General features: G+C 46.9%; 1 protein-coding gene across 4 annotated transcripts in view; it reads right to left on the bottom strand.

Moving 5' to 3' along the window:
- Positions 1 to 6284: 6284 nt before the first annotated feature.
- Positions 6285 to 16742, bottom strand: part of ABHD6 (abhydrolase domain containing 6, acylglycerol lipase) — a 53089-nt gene continuing 42631 nt past the window's right edge. For all 4 annotated transcript variants that reach the window (XM_061195450.1, XM_061195452.1, XM_061195453.1 and 1 more), the window contains exons 7-10: positions 16121 to 16278; positions 12720 to 12774; positions 12412 to 12512; positions 6285 to 7387 (exon numbers count right to left, since the gene is read on the bottom strand). In XM_061195450.1, coding sequence (XP_061051433.1) covers positions 7211 to 7387; positions 12412 to 12512; positions 12720 to 12774; positions 16121 to 16278 — 491 coding nt within the window. In that variant the 3' untranslated portion in view covers positions 6285 to 7210. The remainder of the gene's footprint in view (positions 7388 to 12411; positions 12513 to 12719; positions 12775 to 16120; positions 16279 to 16742) is intronic.

Raw genomic sequence — 16742 nt, 5'->3', positions numbered from 1 at the left:
ACTGCACCGTATTACCATCAATTGTGTGGTATGAGTCAGGGATATACATGGGAGAGGGTCTCGGGGCTGCCAAAACTTGAGTGTAAAGCCCATGAGGTTGGGGCCTTGTCTTTGTTGGCTCACCACTGCTATCCTGTGTCTGGCACTCAACTCCTACCAAGTCCCCCGAAAACTGAGTTCCCTTGACAAGTTTATGATTAGTCTCTCTATCCAAAACTTTATTCCCTTTCTTGTCCCACCCCTGTTCCCCTCAGGATTGAAGGGTAGCAAAGAAAAGGGGGGATTGAAACCAAGCAGGACCCTGTGGAGCCTTCCCGGGTACAAAAGTCCTTCCATGTCTAACTACGAGAGAATTAATCTTGCTTGTTTGAGAATTCCAGGGGCTGACCTTAAGGAGGTGGAAGCAGACCAACCTTGGAGTAAATTACTGACTGAGTACACGTTAAAAACACCAAGATGACGCTGACCAGACCACTGCACGACCCATCTCGAGATGATTATTGGAGCTGACCGTGCTGTTCTGCACGTAGCCCCCTGCTTGTGCACTCCTGAAACTCCCTTTTAAAACCTTTGTCCTCTAACCCACAACTAGGAGATGGTCTCGGACATTAGTCCACCATTTTCGCAGGTTGCTGGCCTCCTGAATAAAACAACTTTTTTCACCAACACTTGTCTCTCGAGTACTGACCTTTCGAGTGGCAAGCAGTCAAACTTGGGTTCGGTACCGGCCTCGTCCAGTTACACATATGTCTGTGTCTACGTGTGCACAAACATACATATATACATAAGTATAACGTCTAGAAGGGTTCCAAGTAGACTGATGGAAGACAGGTGGGGCTGTGTGGAGGGTATAGGAGATGCTCACAATGTTTTAGCATTCGTTTTGTTTGATTTATTTTAAAGTGACAGGGCATCACTTTTATAATACTGATAATTGTTAAATAAAATTCAGGACTTGCCCCTAATGGTCACAAGGCGGAGCCTTGGACCACACCCATCTGGATGCCTCTCCTTCCACCTTGGAAGAACAGACTCTTCCTCAAGATGTCAGCTCCAACCCCCACCCACCAAGGTAAGAGAGAGGGGACAGGGAGTGCAGGTTCACTGTCCCTTATCTGCAATCCTGAAATCCAAGAAAAATCCAGGAACCAAATCTTTCTTCATCTGGCATAATGCTTAATCCAAACTGAGGTTAAGCTCTTTATAGCTTTTGTCCCATTTGCTGTGGATATGCATAGAGCATACAGCAGAAATACGAATGCATCTGATCATGTAAAGCTGCCCCAGATCCCACTGGGGGTGTTGCACAACGTATGGTATACATACAATACCACCTCTGTAAAATCTGAAAATTTCTGAATTCGGTATCACATCTGGCTCTGTGAGATGTAGTAAGGGATTGCAGACCTACACTCACACTAATAGTTGCCCTTCAGCAACAGTTACCCAATCCCAGCCAGCTTTGACCTTGGGTCACTGGGATTGTCACCTTGGTGCCACATTCTGCCCCTAAGAATCCCTTCTTCTCCTCTCATCCCCTGCTGGAGCTTGGCAGCCTTCTACATGTGCCCTGAGGTTCCTAGTCATTGTGCTGAGGGTTTAGAGACCAAAGATCCAGAAACCATGGAAAGAAAGTTTCCTCCAGGAGCCAAGAGAGAGGGGCTGTCCTGTTGCTCGAAGGACATCCTCTCCCTCTCCCTGACTAGACTTATGGTCCCACAAGACCCTCATCCCATCACAGGCACTGGCAACCCCAGGCCCACATCCTGGTGATCTCCGGCCCAGAGAGCAACACTGGGCCCCAAGGGTAGCTGGGGATACCAGGACAGCAGCCCCAGCACCGCTGCCCTCTGGCCCTGACCACAGCAGGTAACTTGAGGACATTTCCACTGTGCCATCTGTGACCACTCCCACTGCTTTTTTGCCTCCTTTCCAGGAATGGAAAGGTTGTATGAACGTCGTCCAGTGTGGGAGGGATGAAAGGGAGAGGGAGAAGTGGCTGACGGGAAAGCCCAGTCTGTATGGTTAAAGGAGTGACGCTGGAAGATTTGAAAGACTGAAGGATCAGAAGAGTCAGGTTTCCAACTGTTAAGAGTGTCTGTGTGGGTGATGGAGACAGATGGGTATGAGACAAAATGATGAAACAGAGATGGGGCAAGGGGTGGGGGAGGAGAGACAGAGACAGAAAGACTTGGAAAGAGACAGAGAGAGACTATGAGAGTTTTTTTAAAAAATGCTCTCAAACCCGGCCTAAGAGTATTTCAGCAAACATTTCTGAAATAGACCCAATAAATTGCTACTTTTTGATAATTAATTAATTAATTAATTAATTAATTTTGGCTGTGTTGGGTCTTCGTTGCTGCGCACAGGCTTTCTCTAGTTGTGGTGAGCAGGGGCTACTCTTCATTGTGGTGCGCGGGCTTCTCATTGTGGTGGCTTCTCTTGTTGCGGAGCACAGGTTCTAGGCACATGGGCTTCAGTAGTTGTGGCTCGTGGGCTCTAGAGCACAGGTTCAGTAGTTGTGGTGCAAAGGCTTAGTTGCTCTGCGGCTAGTGGGATCTTCCCGGACCAGAGCTGGAACCCATGTCCTCCGCATTGGCAGGGGGATTCTGAACCACTGCGCCCCCAGGGAAGTCCTAAATTGCTACTTTTAATAAAATACTTGGTCAACCCAAGTTCATGTGCCTGAGGCACAGTGAGGCCAAACAAACTGAAAGGTCGGAGTTTGGAGCAGAGAAAGGTTTATGGCAAGGCCAAGCAAGGAGCAGGGGCAGCTCATGCTCAAAAGACCCAAACTCTCCAATGGCTTTGAGGGAAGAGTTTTTAAAGGCAACATTTGGGGTGAGGGCTGCAGGGTGGACGACTTTCTTCCAATTGTTTGGTGGTGAGGTAAAAGGTGATATTTCAGGAATCCTAATCATCAACCTTCTGGTTCCAACCTGTCTGGGGTCTAGTGCTTGTGCTCAGCATGTAGTCACCATCCTCCACCTGCAGGGGGGGTAGGGTGGGGTCTTAGTTCCAGCAGAGCAACTCAAAGATATGTGTCGGATTGTTACGTATATACCTCCAGGAGGAACCAGGACTGTGTTTTATTACTGAACTATTGTTTCTTGACTGCTTTTACTTTGTTTCTGCATTCTCTCACTTTCCTAATTAGTAACTTCTTGAATCTGCTCTTCAGGAACTCAGGGAAGGCCTAGGAGACTAAAGCCTTTGTCTACAAACAGGAAACAGGGAACACAGAAAGGCTTTTGTACCCCAAGGACTTCCATGGTGGTCCAGTGGTAAAGAATCCATCCTGCAATGCAGGGGGCCCGGGTTTGATCCCTGGTCAGGGAACTAGATCCCACATGCAGGGGCCCAAGGTGTGACCTCAGTGATCTGTGGTTGAAGCTGCCACACACTGGCCTGGTACAGGCGAGCCAACAGGGCCCCAGGCTCTGCTGGAAATTGAGCAAGAGAGCTCCTGCCTGAACCGGTAAAAGCACTGTTTTTGCAAGACACCTTCAATCATTAACCAAGAGGCTTCTCTCTGTTATCTGTGTGAGCTTGGGCGAGACACTTTACCTCTCCATGCCTTGGTCTCCTTGGCTGTAAAATGGGCACAGTGTCCTATGTCCCTTTTAGGGCTGTGTGAGAGCTTGATAAGGCAATGCATGGAAAACACTTAGAATAGTGCCTGGCACATTTACATGATTCAGTCATGTAATTTACATGATTCAGCCTGGCCTAACATACATTACAATCTCCCAGTACTTTCTGGGGACCTCCTTTGGACAAAGCAACAAGTAAGTTTCCCTGGGATGGGGAACTAGAAGATAGACTTACACACACGGGCAGCTCCATCCAATGTCTTGCGTCAGTCACTCCTGGTGTCACTTCTGCCCAGAACAAGAAGCCCAGACTAACGGCAGATTGAGTTCTAAACATTGCTGGTCCCTCAGCCGCTTCAACATCTGCCTGCAGGCTCCATCCTTAGCAGCCTTGACAACCCTGCTCCAGGCAGTGAGGCAAGAGCCCACTTGTGATTCCTGGGGCTTTCCACTCTTATTTCAGAAGCTTCGGGCAGTCTTTGAGGGAGGGCTGTGCTGATTGACCCCTTTCTTCTTTCTAAGACCGTCATTAAAGACACTCCAAAGGGCCCAGTGGGGCAGTAACCAGCAGGCTCTTCGTAATCACAAAGGCAGGAAGTGGGGCTCAAGAGGGAGATGTGCTTTTCTGCTTTCAAGTCTTCCTAGCACCGTGGGACCAGAATTGCAGGCCCAAGAGAGAACCTTGAAAACCCACTTTGCAGGTTTGTCAAAAACAACTCTCGGGCTTCCCTGGTGGTGCAGTGGTTAAGAATCTGCCTGCCAATGCAGGGGACACGGGTTCGAGCCCTGGTCCGGGAAGATCCCACATGCAGTGGAGCAACTAAGCCAGTGCGCCACAACTACTGAGCCTGCAAGCCACGACTAGAGAAAACCCGCGCACAGCAACGAAGACCCAATGCAGCCAAAAATAAATATATTAAAAAAAAAAAACTCTCAAGGGACTTCCCTGGCTGTCCAGTGGTTAAGACCCTGTGCTCCCACTGCAGGGGGTGTGGGTTCCAGTGATGCTTTCCAGTGACAGTGGAGTGCTTTCCACTTCCAGGTGGGAGCCGTGTCCTGCAGACCTTGCCCGCTATCCTTCCAGGTGGGATGGCCAGCACATGCCCCTTTCTGGATGACCCCACTGAGGGTGCAGTGCAGTGGCTCCTTTGGACCTGATTCTTAGTTCAACCCAGGACATAACAATTGCTGCATCTAATAGGCTTAATAATCTGGGGTAGGTATCCCAGGTCTGGGGCTTCTTCAGGGACCCCAAGGAAACCATCTCTCCCTACCCAAACCTATCAAGACTGACTCCTCCCAGAGCCTTACTAGGCTCAGAATTTTTGGTGAATATGGGAGACTGGAACAAGCAACATGTCAAATATCTACTTTCTTTTCTACTTCATTGACTTTTGCTCTCATTTGTATTATTTCCTTCTATTTTTTTCTAGGTTTGATTTATTCACTTTTTTTTTCTAGCTTCTTAAAATAGAATAATAGTTATTAATAATAGTTATTAATAATAATTATTTATTTTTTAGCCTTTCTTCTTTTCTAATATACATATTTCAGCCTATAAATTTCCCTCTGAGCACTGCTTTAGCTGCATCCCACAAGTTTGATGTCACATTTTCACATCTCTTGTTTTTAAGATCTATATTCTACTCTTCCTTGATAAACTAAAATATTCAGACCAAGTCCTGAATTCCAATTTAAACCACAATGTTCACCAAAGTTCTCACTTTATTTCCAGAACTACATGGCTGCAGACTCTGTAAGAAGATTTGAAAGAGTGAATCTCCTGGGGAGTTTAGGTTCCTAAATGCCACAGAAGAGAGTCAAAAGGAACAGTTTGATGACTCATGCCTTTTGTTTTTGATATATAATTTCAGGACTTCCCTGGTGGCGCAGTGGTTAAGAATCTGCCTTCCAGTGGTTAAGAACCTGCCAGACACTGGTTCAATCCCCGGTCCGGGAAGGTCCCACATGCAGCGAAGCAACTAAGCCCGTGCACCACAACTACTGAACCTGCACTCTAGAGCCCGTGAGCCACAACTACGGAGCCCACGCACCACAACTACTGAAGTCCTAGTGCGCCCTAGAGCCCGTGCTCTGCAACAAGAGAAGCCACCGAGATGAGAAGCCCACGCACCACAACGAAGAGTAGCCCCCGCTCACCACAACTAGAGAAAGCCCGCGTGCAGCAACGAAGACCCAAACGCAGCCAAAAATTAATTAATTAATTAATTAATTTTTTAAAATTGATATATAATTTCAATTGAATAAAAATTGCAAACATGATTTCTGGAAATGAAACTAGCAACTCATGCAAGCAAGCTCTTCCAATGCCTGTAGAACAGGCCTTACTTTAAAAAACACATTTTAAAGTTAACAGAACATCTGCCAACGTTGCACTTCATTAAGAGCTTAAAAACAGAAACCAGTAGAGGGGTGGGATAGGGAGGGGTGGGAGGGGTGGGATAGGGAGGGGTGGGAGGGGTGGGATAGGGAGGGTAGAGGGGTGGGATAGGGAGGGTGGGAGGGAGATGCAAGAGGGAGGAGATATGGGGATGTATGTATATGTATAGCTGATTCACTTTGTTATACAGCAGAAACTAACACACCATTGTAAAGCAATTATACTCCAATAAAGATGTTAAAAAAAACCAAAACCCAGAAACCACTTGCATGTTGCTGATCTAGACTTATTAAATTTATTTTATGTCATTGCAGTCACTTTTACAGCGGTTTAGATTTATTTTCAATCACATTACGGTTCACAGAATTCACAGAATTCATTAACAAACTAGTATTTTACATCCAAGGGTTTTCAATAGCACAGCAAGATAGAAAAGAGGTGCTTGGGAGCGGAACCCGAGTCTGATTATTTAGATAGATGTCTAGAACATTATTGCTTTATTAGTTCTTTTTTAAAAATAATAAATTATTCCCAGGGAACCCACCCTGCCAGGTGTTCTTTGTACTGCCCCTGTCCCGGGTTCACTCAAGACATACCTGACACAGGGGTGCTGGTCAAATCACCCACCTGTGTTCTCTGCTGCTCTGAGAGTTGGCAAGGCAGAACACACCCTTCTGCGTGTGTAAATATTTTCTACAGCCTGCCATGTTCCTCCGTGGTCTTGCAGTTGACGGGCTGCATTCACATATGGGACTCTACGTAAAACTTAAATTAGACATAAACAAGAGGGGCTTGGTGAATGGGGACTAACGCTCCTAAAACAGCCACTGAGCATGCACGGGAGAGTGTCAGAAGCAACAGAAATACCTCGAGCCTCAGTCTGTGAGGAACATCTTAAAGAAAATGTCCTCGGTGGTTATGGTCCAATGTGGGTGCTTTGTGACATGAACTTGAAGACTTCTGGGTAGATTTCATGGATGGGTTTTCTTATTTCGTTCCATGTGAATGTGCATTTTGTGAAAAACATCTTGGAGTTTTCCTTGTGGCCCCCGCAGCTCTGTGGATCTGTAGAGACTGGGGCTGGAGGACTTGGCTTCCTCAGGGACGCTGGCGCTCCCACCGCTTTTGGGGCAGGATCCCTGAGAAGTGGTGGCTGCGTCAGATTCTGGAGATGGGAGTGGATGCTGGGTGCAGAGTGCAGGCTGCCACTGGGGCCTTAGTCCAGCTTCTTGTCGTTGTCTGTGTTGTGCACAGAAGCTAAGAAGTCGACAATGAGCTTGGCTGTCTTCCTGGGTCTCTCCATCACCACCGAGTGCCCACAGTTTTCCAGGAGCTCCACCTGGCAGCTGGCAATCGACTTGGCCAACATGTCCGCCCCAGACACGTCGAGCACCTGCAGGATGAGAGAGGAAACTAGACGGAAAAGGTTCAGACTCCTGTGCGCTTCGTGGACAGAACTCCCATCCAGGCCTGGCAGGGGTGATTTTTAGGACCAAGTCACTTCAGTGTTGGGGCTTGTGGCTCTCTGATGGAAGTGACCACATGCCTCATGTTTTATCCTGCAACTCGACGCTAGGAGGTGTGCTGCTGGCGGCATTACTGAGGAGGAAACACAGTCCCTGCCCTGAGGACATGCTGGTCTGGTGGGGAAGCCAGACAGGAGAGCAGACAAATGCAGCATGATGTAGCGAGGACTCTGATGGGGGAGGATCCTGGGAGCTGAGAAACCACACGGGAGGGGAATTCATGGAAGAGGGAGCAGCCCAAGGGTGGGAGGTCATGGCAAATGCAGGGGACAGCAAGGAGCCTGGTGCTGTCTGAGTGGGGATGGATGTGGGGTGGGACAGAGGGGGCCCACTCCTCCAGCCACGCTGGGAGTCAGGCCTCAGTCTGAGGGCAGCTGGGGGCCGTGGGGCTGTGTCAAGGACAGCGGCCAGTGATGTGATCAGGCTGGGCCAGGAGAACGCACCCTGCCCCTGGACTAGGGGAGCCCAAGCTGTGGGGAGGCCACACAGGAGATGCGCAAGAGGGGAAGACTAATTATCACAAGCTGGAGGAGTATCTCCTGAAGGTCCTGTGGGGGGTCCCCGAGCTGTGGGACCTCTGGCACTGAAGTTTGTGAATAACAGGGAGTGCTTTTCCAACGTGGAGGCCACCACTTTTCCAGGGCCAGCACCTTTTGAACAATGCAATTTCATTTTCACCTGGGTTACCTTGCTACTTCAACGCCAACCTACCGACTTTCTCCCCAACACCCTCCTTTGGTGTCACGTTTGTATTCACTCCCCTTCTCTTAATCACTTTCACCTTCAACTCATCCCAGACAAGATGGGCCCTCCTCTCCATCCGTAACAGCAAAAGCTAAACCCCAACAAACTCGAGCACAGTCTGTTTTTGAGCTTTAGTCTCATCAACCCAGATCATTAAAACCAAGATCTGCCGTCCACTGGGAAGCGGGGTGAGCAAAATGCAGAGCACCCTGGGCTGCAAAAATGCAAAAAGGAACAGCTAATGGGGAGCATGACAGGATTTCGCCTCTCCCTGTTGGTCCCTGAGAGCCCACATCACCTTTGGGATTTTTAGAATGAAGAAAGGCCTTCATTGTTCTGACTCTGATTTCTGACTGAATGACTCCCTGCTGGCCCAGCTTGGGTCCCACTTTTCCTATCAGGCATCCACAAAGCTGCTTTCAGTCCCTGGCTGGTGCGGAAGGAAGCACAGGAGGCCTCCCTCCTCTGGATGCCCTCGTTCCTGTGCTGTGCATTCTCGGCTGCACCTCGCTGACGTGAGACAGCTGCACGCGGACGCCACCACCGCTGCCTCCCAACCTGCGCCAGGCGCACAGACCTGGCTCCTCCTCCCCAGTCTCTTCTCCTGGGTCGTCCGCAGTCGTGAGCCTTTGTGGTGCAGCCTGACTTCCTGCCTGTGCTTTCACACACATACAGTGGGGATGTGCAGCCTGCCCAGGGCTCACAATGGTGGCTTTCACCTTGGTGTCCACAGGGGAGCTGTCTCAACAGGGAAAGCTTTACTCTAATTTCCTTTCTCATGACAGTCAACAGCATAAGACCGCTAGATACCCTTTAACAGACACTGTAATTCTGTCTGCCTGGGGGCTCCATTTCCCACCGTCTCCTCTTGCTTTTAACTTTCCAAGAACTTTCAGTAAGATATGATTTCTAAAGAACTGTTGCAAACCAAAGGGGAGCTTCTGGGGTATAAATGAGTATTTCTTTGGAGGGTTTATTATGGGTTGATTGTGCCCCCTCCCCAAATCCATATGTTGAAGCCCTAACCCCCAAAACCTCAAAATGTGACTTTATTTGGAAATAGGCTCGTTGTAGATGTAATTAGTTAAGAAGAGGTTATACTGGAGCAGGGTGGACCCCTAATCTAGTATGACTGACATCTTACAAAAAGGGGAAATTTAAACACAGAGACACATAGGCACAGGGAGAATGCCATGTGACGATGAAGGCAGAGATGAGGGTGATGCATCTATAAGCCAAGGAACACCAAAGATTGCCAGCAAGCTCCCAGAAGCTTGGGGAGGGGCATGGAGCAGACTCTCCTTCAGAGCTCCCAGGAGGAACCAACCTGCTGATGCCTTGATCTTGGACTTCCAGTCTCCAGAACTGTGAGACAGTCAATTTCTGTTGTTTAAGCCACCCAGTTTGTGGTACTTCGTTACAGCAGCCCTAGTAAACTAATAGAGCCATCTGACAAAGCCTATCAAAATTTAAAAATGTACAAAGCCTCTGACCTAGCGATTCCACATTTAAGAACTGACCCTTCAGATATGCTCTCAACACTCCACAACACACATATATAATGATGTTCACTGACGTGTTGTTTAATGGCAAAATTGAAAATGACCTAAGTGACCATCAATAGGGCACTAGTTAAATATACTGTGGCAGAGCCATATAATGGAGTACTATGCAGCTCCCAAAAAGAACATAAAATTTTGTTTTGGGCAAGGATCATTCACAAATGATAAATCTAAGGGGAATGTTTGATGAGGAGGAGGATATCTGCACAGTCTCAAAGTGCCTCCCCACAGACTGCTTATCAGTTGCAAGGGGAGAAATAATTAGTCTATGATGAAGAAAACAAGATGTCGTGACCAGACAATCAAAATTCCCATCACCAGGACTTCCCTGGCAGTCCAGTGGTTAAGACTCTGTGCTTCCACCGCAGGGGGCATAGGTTCAACCTCTGGTTGGGGAACTAAGATCCCACATGCCACACAGCATGGCAAAAAAAAAAAAAAATCCCCATCACCCAGTGGCAGAAAGACACGGTCTCTCTGAGGATGTGATATCTTATCACCCATGAGATATTCTGGCAGGGATATATAACCTGAATTTAATCATGAGGAAACAGCAAACAAACTCAAATTGAGGAACATTTTGTAAAATGACTGGCCTGCCCTCTTCAAATATCTCAGTGTCACGAAAGATAAAGACAGACTGAGGGAAACATTTCATATTAAAGGAGACGAAAGAGACATGACATGCAGTATGTGATCCTGGTTCAGGGGGCAGGAGGAGGAGGAGGAGTCTATGTAGGACGTTATGGAAACAACAAATAAATTTGGAATATGGACTGTAGATTAGTTAAAAGCTATCGCATCAATGTTAAACTTCCTAAATGTGACAACGTACTGTGATTATGTGAGAGAATATCCTGGTTTGCAGTAAATACACCTTGAAATATTGGGGGTAAAGGCACATAATGTAAGCAACCTACTCCAAATGGTCCAAAAATACATATTTCTAGGTCTATCTAGATGAGGATGATAAAGCCAGTGTGGCAACTGTTAAAAAGTTGGGAATAAATAAGATGTGGTACACACATACCATGGAATGACACTCAGCAATAAAAAGGAACAAACTGTTGGTATATGCAACAATATGGATGAACCCCAAAAACATTATGCTTGAGTGAAAGAAGCCAGATGCAAAAGACTACATGCAATACGATACCATTTTATGAAAATTCTAGAAAACTATATTCTAGGCAAAACTACAGAAACAAAAAACAGATCAGTGGTTGCATGGGGCTGGGGTAGGAATGGAGATTAACTGCAAATGGGCAAGAGGGAACTTTGGGGAGTGACAGAAGTGTTCTACGACTGGGCTGCATTGGGGTGCACAAGGTGAATTTTACAGCATGTGAATTATATTTCAATAAAGCAGTTAAAACAGACGAAATCTGGTAAAGCAATATAGGAGTACTCTGTACTATTTCTACAATTCTTCTATAAATTTGTGATTATTTCAAAATAAAATATTTTTAAAAATAGAATGAGTAGATCTGTATGGGCTGATATGAAGTGATTTCCAAGGTATATCTTTCTTATATATGTGAACTAAGGTGCAAAACAGTATATATATAGCATGTTTGAAAAACTTACAGATAAACTTATTTACGCATATTGATATATGCTTAGAATAGGAGCGGGCAAACAATGGCCCCCTGCCTGTTTTGTGACTAAAGGTTCACTGGAGCTCTGCCTGCCATTTGTCTGCATGTCCCCACATCTGCTTTTGCAACACACAGCATAGTTGAGTAGATGTGACAGAGAACTTATCGCCAGCAAAGTTGCAAATATGTACTATCTGGCCCTTTACAGAAAACGTTTGCCAACTCCTGCCTTAGAAAATTTAAGAAATATACACAAGAGTGTAAGCGTTGCCTCGAAGAAATGGGAATTGGGATCTGGAATGTTAAAGAGACCAAGTTCGCATTATAAATCTTTTTGTACTCTTTGAAGTTTTTTGTACCATGTGATTATATGGCTTTGAGAAAAATAATTTGCAAAAATGATTTTAAATTGCCTTACGGGGTTCCCTGGTGGCGCAGAGGTTAAGAATCCTCCTGCCAATGCAGGGAACACGGGTTCGAGCCCTGGTCCGGGAAGATCCCACATGCCGCCGAGCAACTATGCCCGTGTGCCACAACTACTGAGCCTGCGCTCTAGAGCCCGCGAGCTATAACTACTGAAGCCCGCGCGCCTAAAGCCCGTGCTCCGCAACAAGAGAAGCCACCGCAATGAGAAGCCCGTGCACCGCAACGAAGAGTAGCCCCCACTCGCCGCAACTAGAGAAAGCCCGCGCACAGCAACGAAGACCCAACACAGCCAAAAATAAATAAAAAAATAAAATAAATACATTTATAAAATAAAGCTTGTAAGCATGTTTAAAAAAAACATTGCCTTACATTTTAAGAGGTCAATGTCATTGCTCTCAGGTCACAGAATGATGCTCCCCGTGAACACTGGCACCTGGACCAGGTGTGTGCCACCTCTTCCTGGGATCAGAAACCAGCCAGGCTCCCATTATAAATGACCTCTAGCTTTTCCTCAGAGCCCGGTGTGACTGGCACAGGAGGCCACAGGGACACGCTACATACCTGGTCTTGTTTCCCCCAGATGATCTGTGTCGGGACCTTGATCTTGTCCATGTTCTGATGGAGGGAGTATCTCGACTTCTCACTGACGATCTCCAAAAACACTTTTGAGAGAAGGAAAACAAAGTGAGTGCATGCTGGGCTGTGCCGTGGACACCAGCGAGTATCGACAGTCTTTGAGTCTAAGCCACCGCTTTTTTCTTGAGGGGCGCCAGAAAACTATCAGTCTCAGAAATGTAAGAAAAAAGAGCCAGCCACCCATAAAGCTTGACTTGTCACACAAGCTCAGAGCTTAACGCAGGGCTACTTACGTTTTCGGTAGAAATTGTTATGAGGGATGCGGACGTCGACAAGGCCTTGCAGGATCTGAGGATAAATAACCCAAAGTCAGAAGGCAAGGGAAGATTCATATCCTCAGGCCTCACATGGGTCTAAGACAACGAAGGGAAAGAAGTCCAGCAGTTTAGGGTTCCAGCAGTTTAGGGCATTGTCAAGGTCTGTAGGGCCTGGTCCTCCAAATTCCCATGATGTACTATGCAATGTAATGGGGAGTTAGGTTCATAAGAGGCTTTTTTCTTCTCATTAGAAAGGAACTTTGGTAATACTGTGAAGCCAAAGGTCCCCTGCGGCATGTAAAATACACCCGAGATGGCCTCATAGCTGCTTTGCCTTTGAGAAAATCTCCGCTTAGCCTGAGACACAATCAGGATGGAAATAATATCAAGTAATTACTCAGTAATACCCAATGCAAAACAGGTCTATTTAAAAAAAATTAAACCATTGGGGATGAAGGGCCTCTCAAACAATGAAGAAATAAACTATTGGGGAAATTGTGGGAAGGCTTCCAGTGTCCTGTGCTCATTGTGTGACACTGCCCTGGCCCTCCCTGCCATGGGCTGTGAGGCAGCAGCACACGTGGACAGGACAGGCCTCCGGGACCTGCCAGATGGGCCCAGAGAGGTGCTGTGGCCAGAAGGAATACGGCCCGCCTCTTCCCCCGCCTCAGGGTTCTTGAGGTAGTGTCCAGGGCTCACATTAGCAGCCATCACTCCTCTCATCTCCCTGGGAATGGTCTGAACCCCTTAAATGCCCTCTCAGGAGTCCTGTGCACTGACTGAAGTGGGAAGATCCTGCCATAACTGCTCTGGACTAAACGCACCCTCTGGAGCATGACAGAATCTGACTCCTCTGGAAGTGGAAGCCCAGAGGTGAGACCAATGGCAAGCTGTCCAACACACAGTGCTGAGCAGCAGACGTTTTCTTTGTTCTACTATCTATCCTGCACTCACGCATCTATCCATCTTCCACCCATCCATCCTCCACCTCTGCCCCACCTACCCACCTACCCATCCATCCTCCATCACCTATCCACCCTGCACCTCTGAATCATATATGCATATGTCTACCCACGTATCCATCTATCCTGCATCCACCAACCCTCCATCCCTGCTGTCTCCAGACATTTTCCCATCCACCCAACCAAGCATTCAGCCATCCAGCTATTTTCAGCATCCCTAAATCATCGATGCATGCACATGCATCAGTTCATGCATCCATCTATCCTGTATCTACCTACGCATCCATTCTCCATCCCTGCATTATCCAGGCTTCCTCCCATCCATTGATCCATCGAATCTATACCTAGGAGCTACCTCATGCATGAACAGCCAAAGACAGAGTCCTTGCTCTTACAGAGGTAAGAACGGAAGACACAAACAAGCAAAGAGAAGATCATAACACAATGTGACACAACGGGCTGAGAGCTCGGGTGTTCCAGAAAAGACTTTGGGGCCTGCATTTATTTTCTCCCAGTGTTTTCACATCCCTGACAACTCAAAACATGGAAATTTCTAAAACCCTGTTTGGCCACTCTATTCTGGAAAGAGATCAGTGGACAGGGGATCAGTGCAATGTCATGACTGAAAAGAGGATTTCATGGATAGAACACACCGCAGAATCTGATTCTGGGTGCCTCCTCAGAGATGGGCCACACCCATGAATGAGTCATGTTCACAACTTCTAAATAGAGCCCATTCTCTCAACTCCTAGGAGGACCCACCCCACCCTGAGGCAGGGTCCAGTTCCTGCAACAGAGTGAGATAATTTGCTGTTGTTAGGTCTCAGCCTCAGACTCTCCTCTCTTGGTTTTCCACACACTTTTCCTACCCAACCTCATTTAGACCCAAGACCTTTAATATCATCATTGGCTGATGGCTTTAATTGTAGAACTCCAGGCCAGACTTTCCTCAGCTCCACCTGTATAGCCAACTGCCTACTTGACACCTGCACTTGATGGTCTCACAGGGAACTTGAACTTCAAACATCCAAAATGGAGCTCTTAGCTTATCGCTCAAGCTCACCATCCATCTCCTTCTCTTACTCAGAAAACACTACCTTTATCCAACTGAAGTACCAGAAAGTCACCTGTGACTCCTCACCTTCCCTCATCCTTCATTCCAATTTGCCAGTAAGTCCTGTCTTCTTCCTCCCAAAGCTTCTCCGGTCTTGTCTCCACTGCTACCACCCCAGTCTACACCACCCTCATCTCCAAGCCACAACAGCACCCTAATGGGTTTCTCTGCTTCTGCCTGTGCTCACCTACAATCCTTCAGTGTTTCTCCTATTGTACTCAGAAAAACTCCAGTCTCCTTCCCATAACCTATAAGGTCCTACATGATCTAGCCCAGTGGTTCTCAAAGTGGTTCTTGGGAGTCCAAGACGTCAAACTATTTTCATAATAACACCAAATGTCACTTGTCTTTTTCACTTTCATTCTCTCTAAAGCATACTGATGTTCAGAGCCTACATAATGAGGGATAATGTCATCATTCTGAAGGCTAATGAAATAAGTGCTGTGTATCCTTGTGTTTTAAGTTTTTCTGAGTTTTAATTTCTAATACGGTAAATATCAATAGTTATAACCTCTATAAACAAAAGCTCGTTGGGGTTCTCAATAATTCTTAAGAGTGTAAAGGGGGTCCTGAGATTTTTTTAAAAATGAGAATCTCTGATTCAGCCCCAGAATCCCTTTCCAACCTTTTCTCAACCCATTCTTTCCCTCACCCTCTAGGTTCCAGTCACCCTGGCCTCCTTCCAGCATCTTGAATTGACTGTGTTTTATCCATCGCTGCCCATGCTGCTGTCTCACAGAAGCTTATCAAAGCTTCTCCGGCCTCCCCTGTTTTCAATCACTGCACCATCTTCATTTCCTCTATAAAACTTATTACAATTTGTAATTATTTGTCTTCTTGTTAATTGTCTGCCTCCCCCACTGGCCTGCATCTGCCCAGGGACCTTCTCTGACTTATTTACTCCCCACGGTGCTCAAGTACAGTGCCGGATACATCATGGGCATGATACAGATACTTGTTGAAGCACAGTGCCGGATACATCATGGGCATGATACAGATACTTGTTGAAGCACAGTGCCGGATACATCATGGGCATGATACAGATACTTGTTGAAGCACAGTGCCGGATACATCATGGGCATGATACAGATACTTGTTGAAGCACAGTGCCGGATACATCATGGGCATGATACAGATACTTGTTGAAGCACAGTGCCGGATACATCATGGGCATGATACAGATACTTGTTGAATGAACGAACGAACACATGAGTACAAGGCAGGAACGCAAGGAGAAAGCAGGTACTGGCCACCTGAGCCCTGGACAGAGGGCAGGCACACTGCTGCTGAGACCACGTTACCTGCTGGGGCACCTTGAAGCGGACATAGGAGCAGAGCTGGAGCATTTCACTCATCTCTTCTGGAGTGGATGGGATCAAGGGAATCTTCTCTACGGCGGCCGACTCCTGCAGTTCTTTGAGCCGTTGTACAAACTGATTATCAGTTGAGTACTGCAGACCTGTGGGATTCAAACCAAAACAGCTTGGCAATATATCTACCTTCTTACCAAACCCCAGTTTATATAGAGAACTTCCAGTATCAGCCCAGAACTAATATATTTCTGGTGTTCTTCACCAGTAGATTTCTTTTTCATTGGTACCGACATCCTTGCTCAAAGTCAGAACCACACTCTGAGAAACACAGAAAAAAATTCTTCAGAATACTTTAGGGGCTCGTTACTCAAACTGTGGTCCATGGACCAGTGGTACTGGGAGCCCATAAGAAATGCAGCATCTCAGCAGCCCTTCCCCTAAGTCTCTTAAATCAGAATCTCACTAAAGTTGCCAGGGGATTCATACGTAGGATAGAGTTTAAGGAGCACCAGGCTAGAAGACAGTTTGCCTGAGCCCCTTTCACATCTGTATGGTTGAGAGGAGACCTGGTGAGATACATGACTGGACTGGAGTGACAGACTACTCCTTC

Source organism: Eubalaena glacialis, chromosome 7, assembly GCF_028564815.1.
Source record: "Eubalaena glacialis isolate mEubGla1 chromosome 7, mEubGla1.1.hap2.+ XY, whole genome shotgun sequence".
Taxonomy (NCBI): domain Eukaryota; kingdom Metazoa; phylum Chordata; class Mammalia; order Artiodactyla; family Balaenidae; genus Eubalaena; species Eubalaena glacialis.
This window is presented reverse-complemented; position numbering and strand designations above follow the sequence as displayed.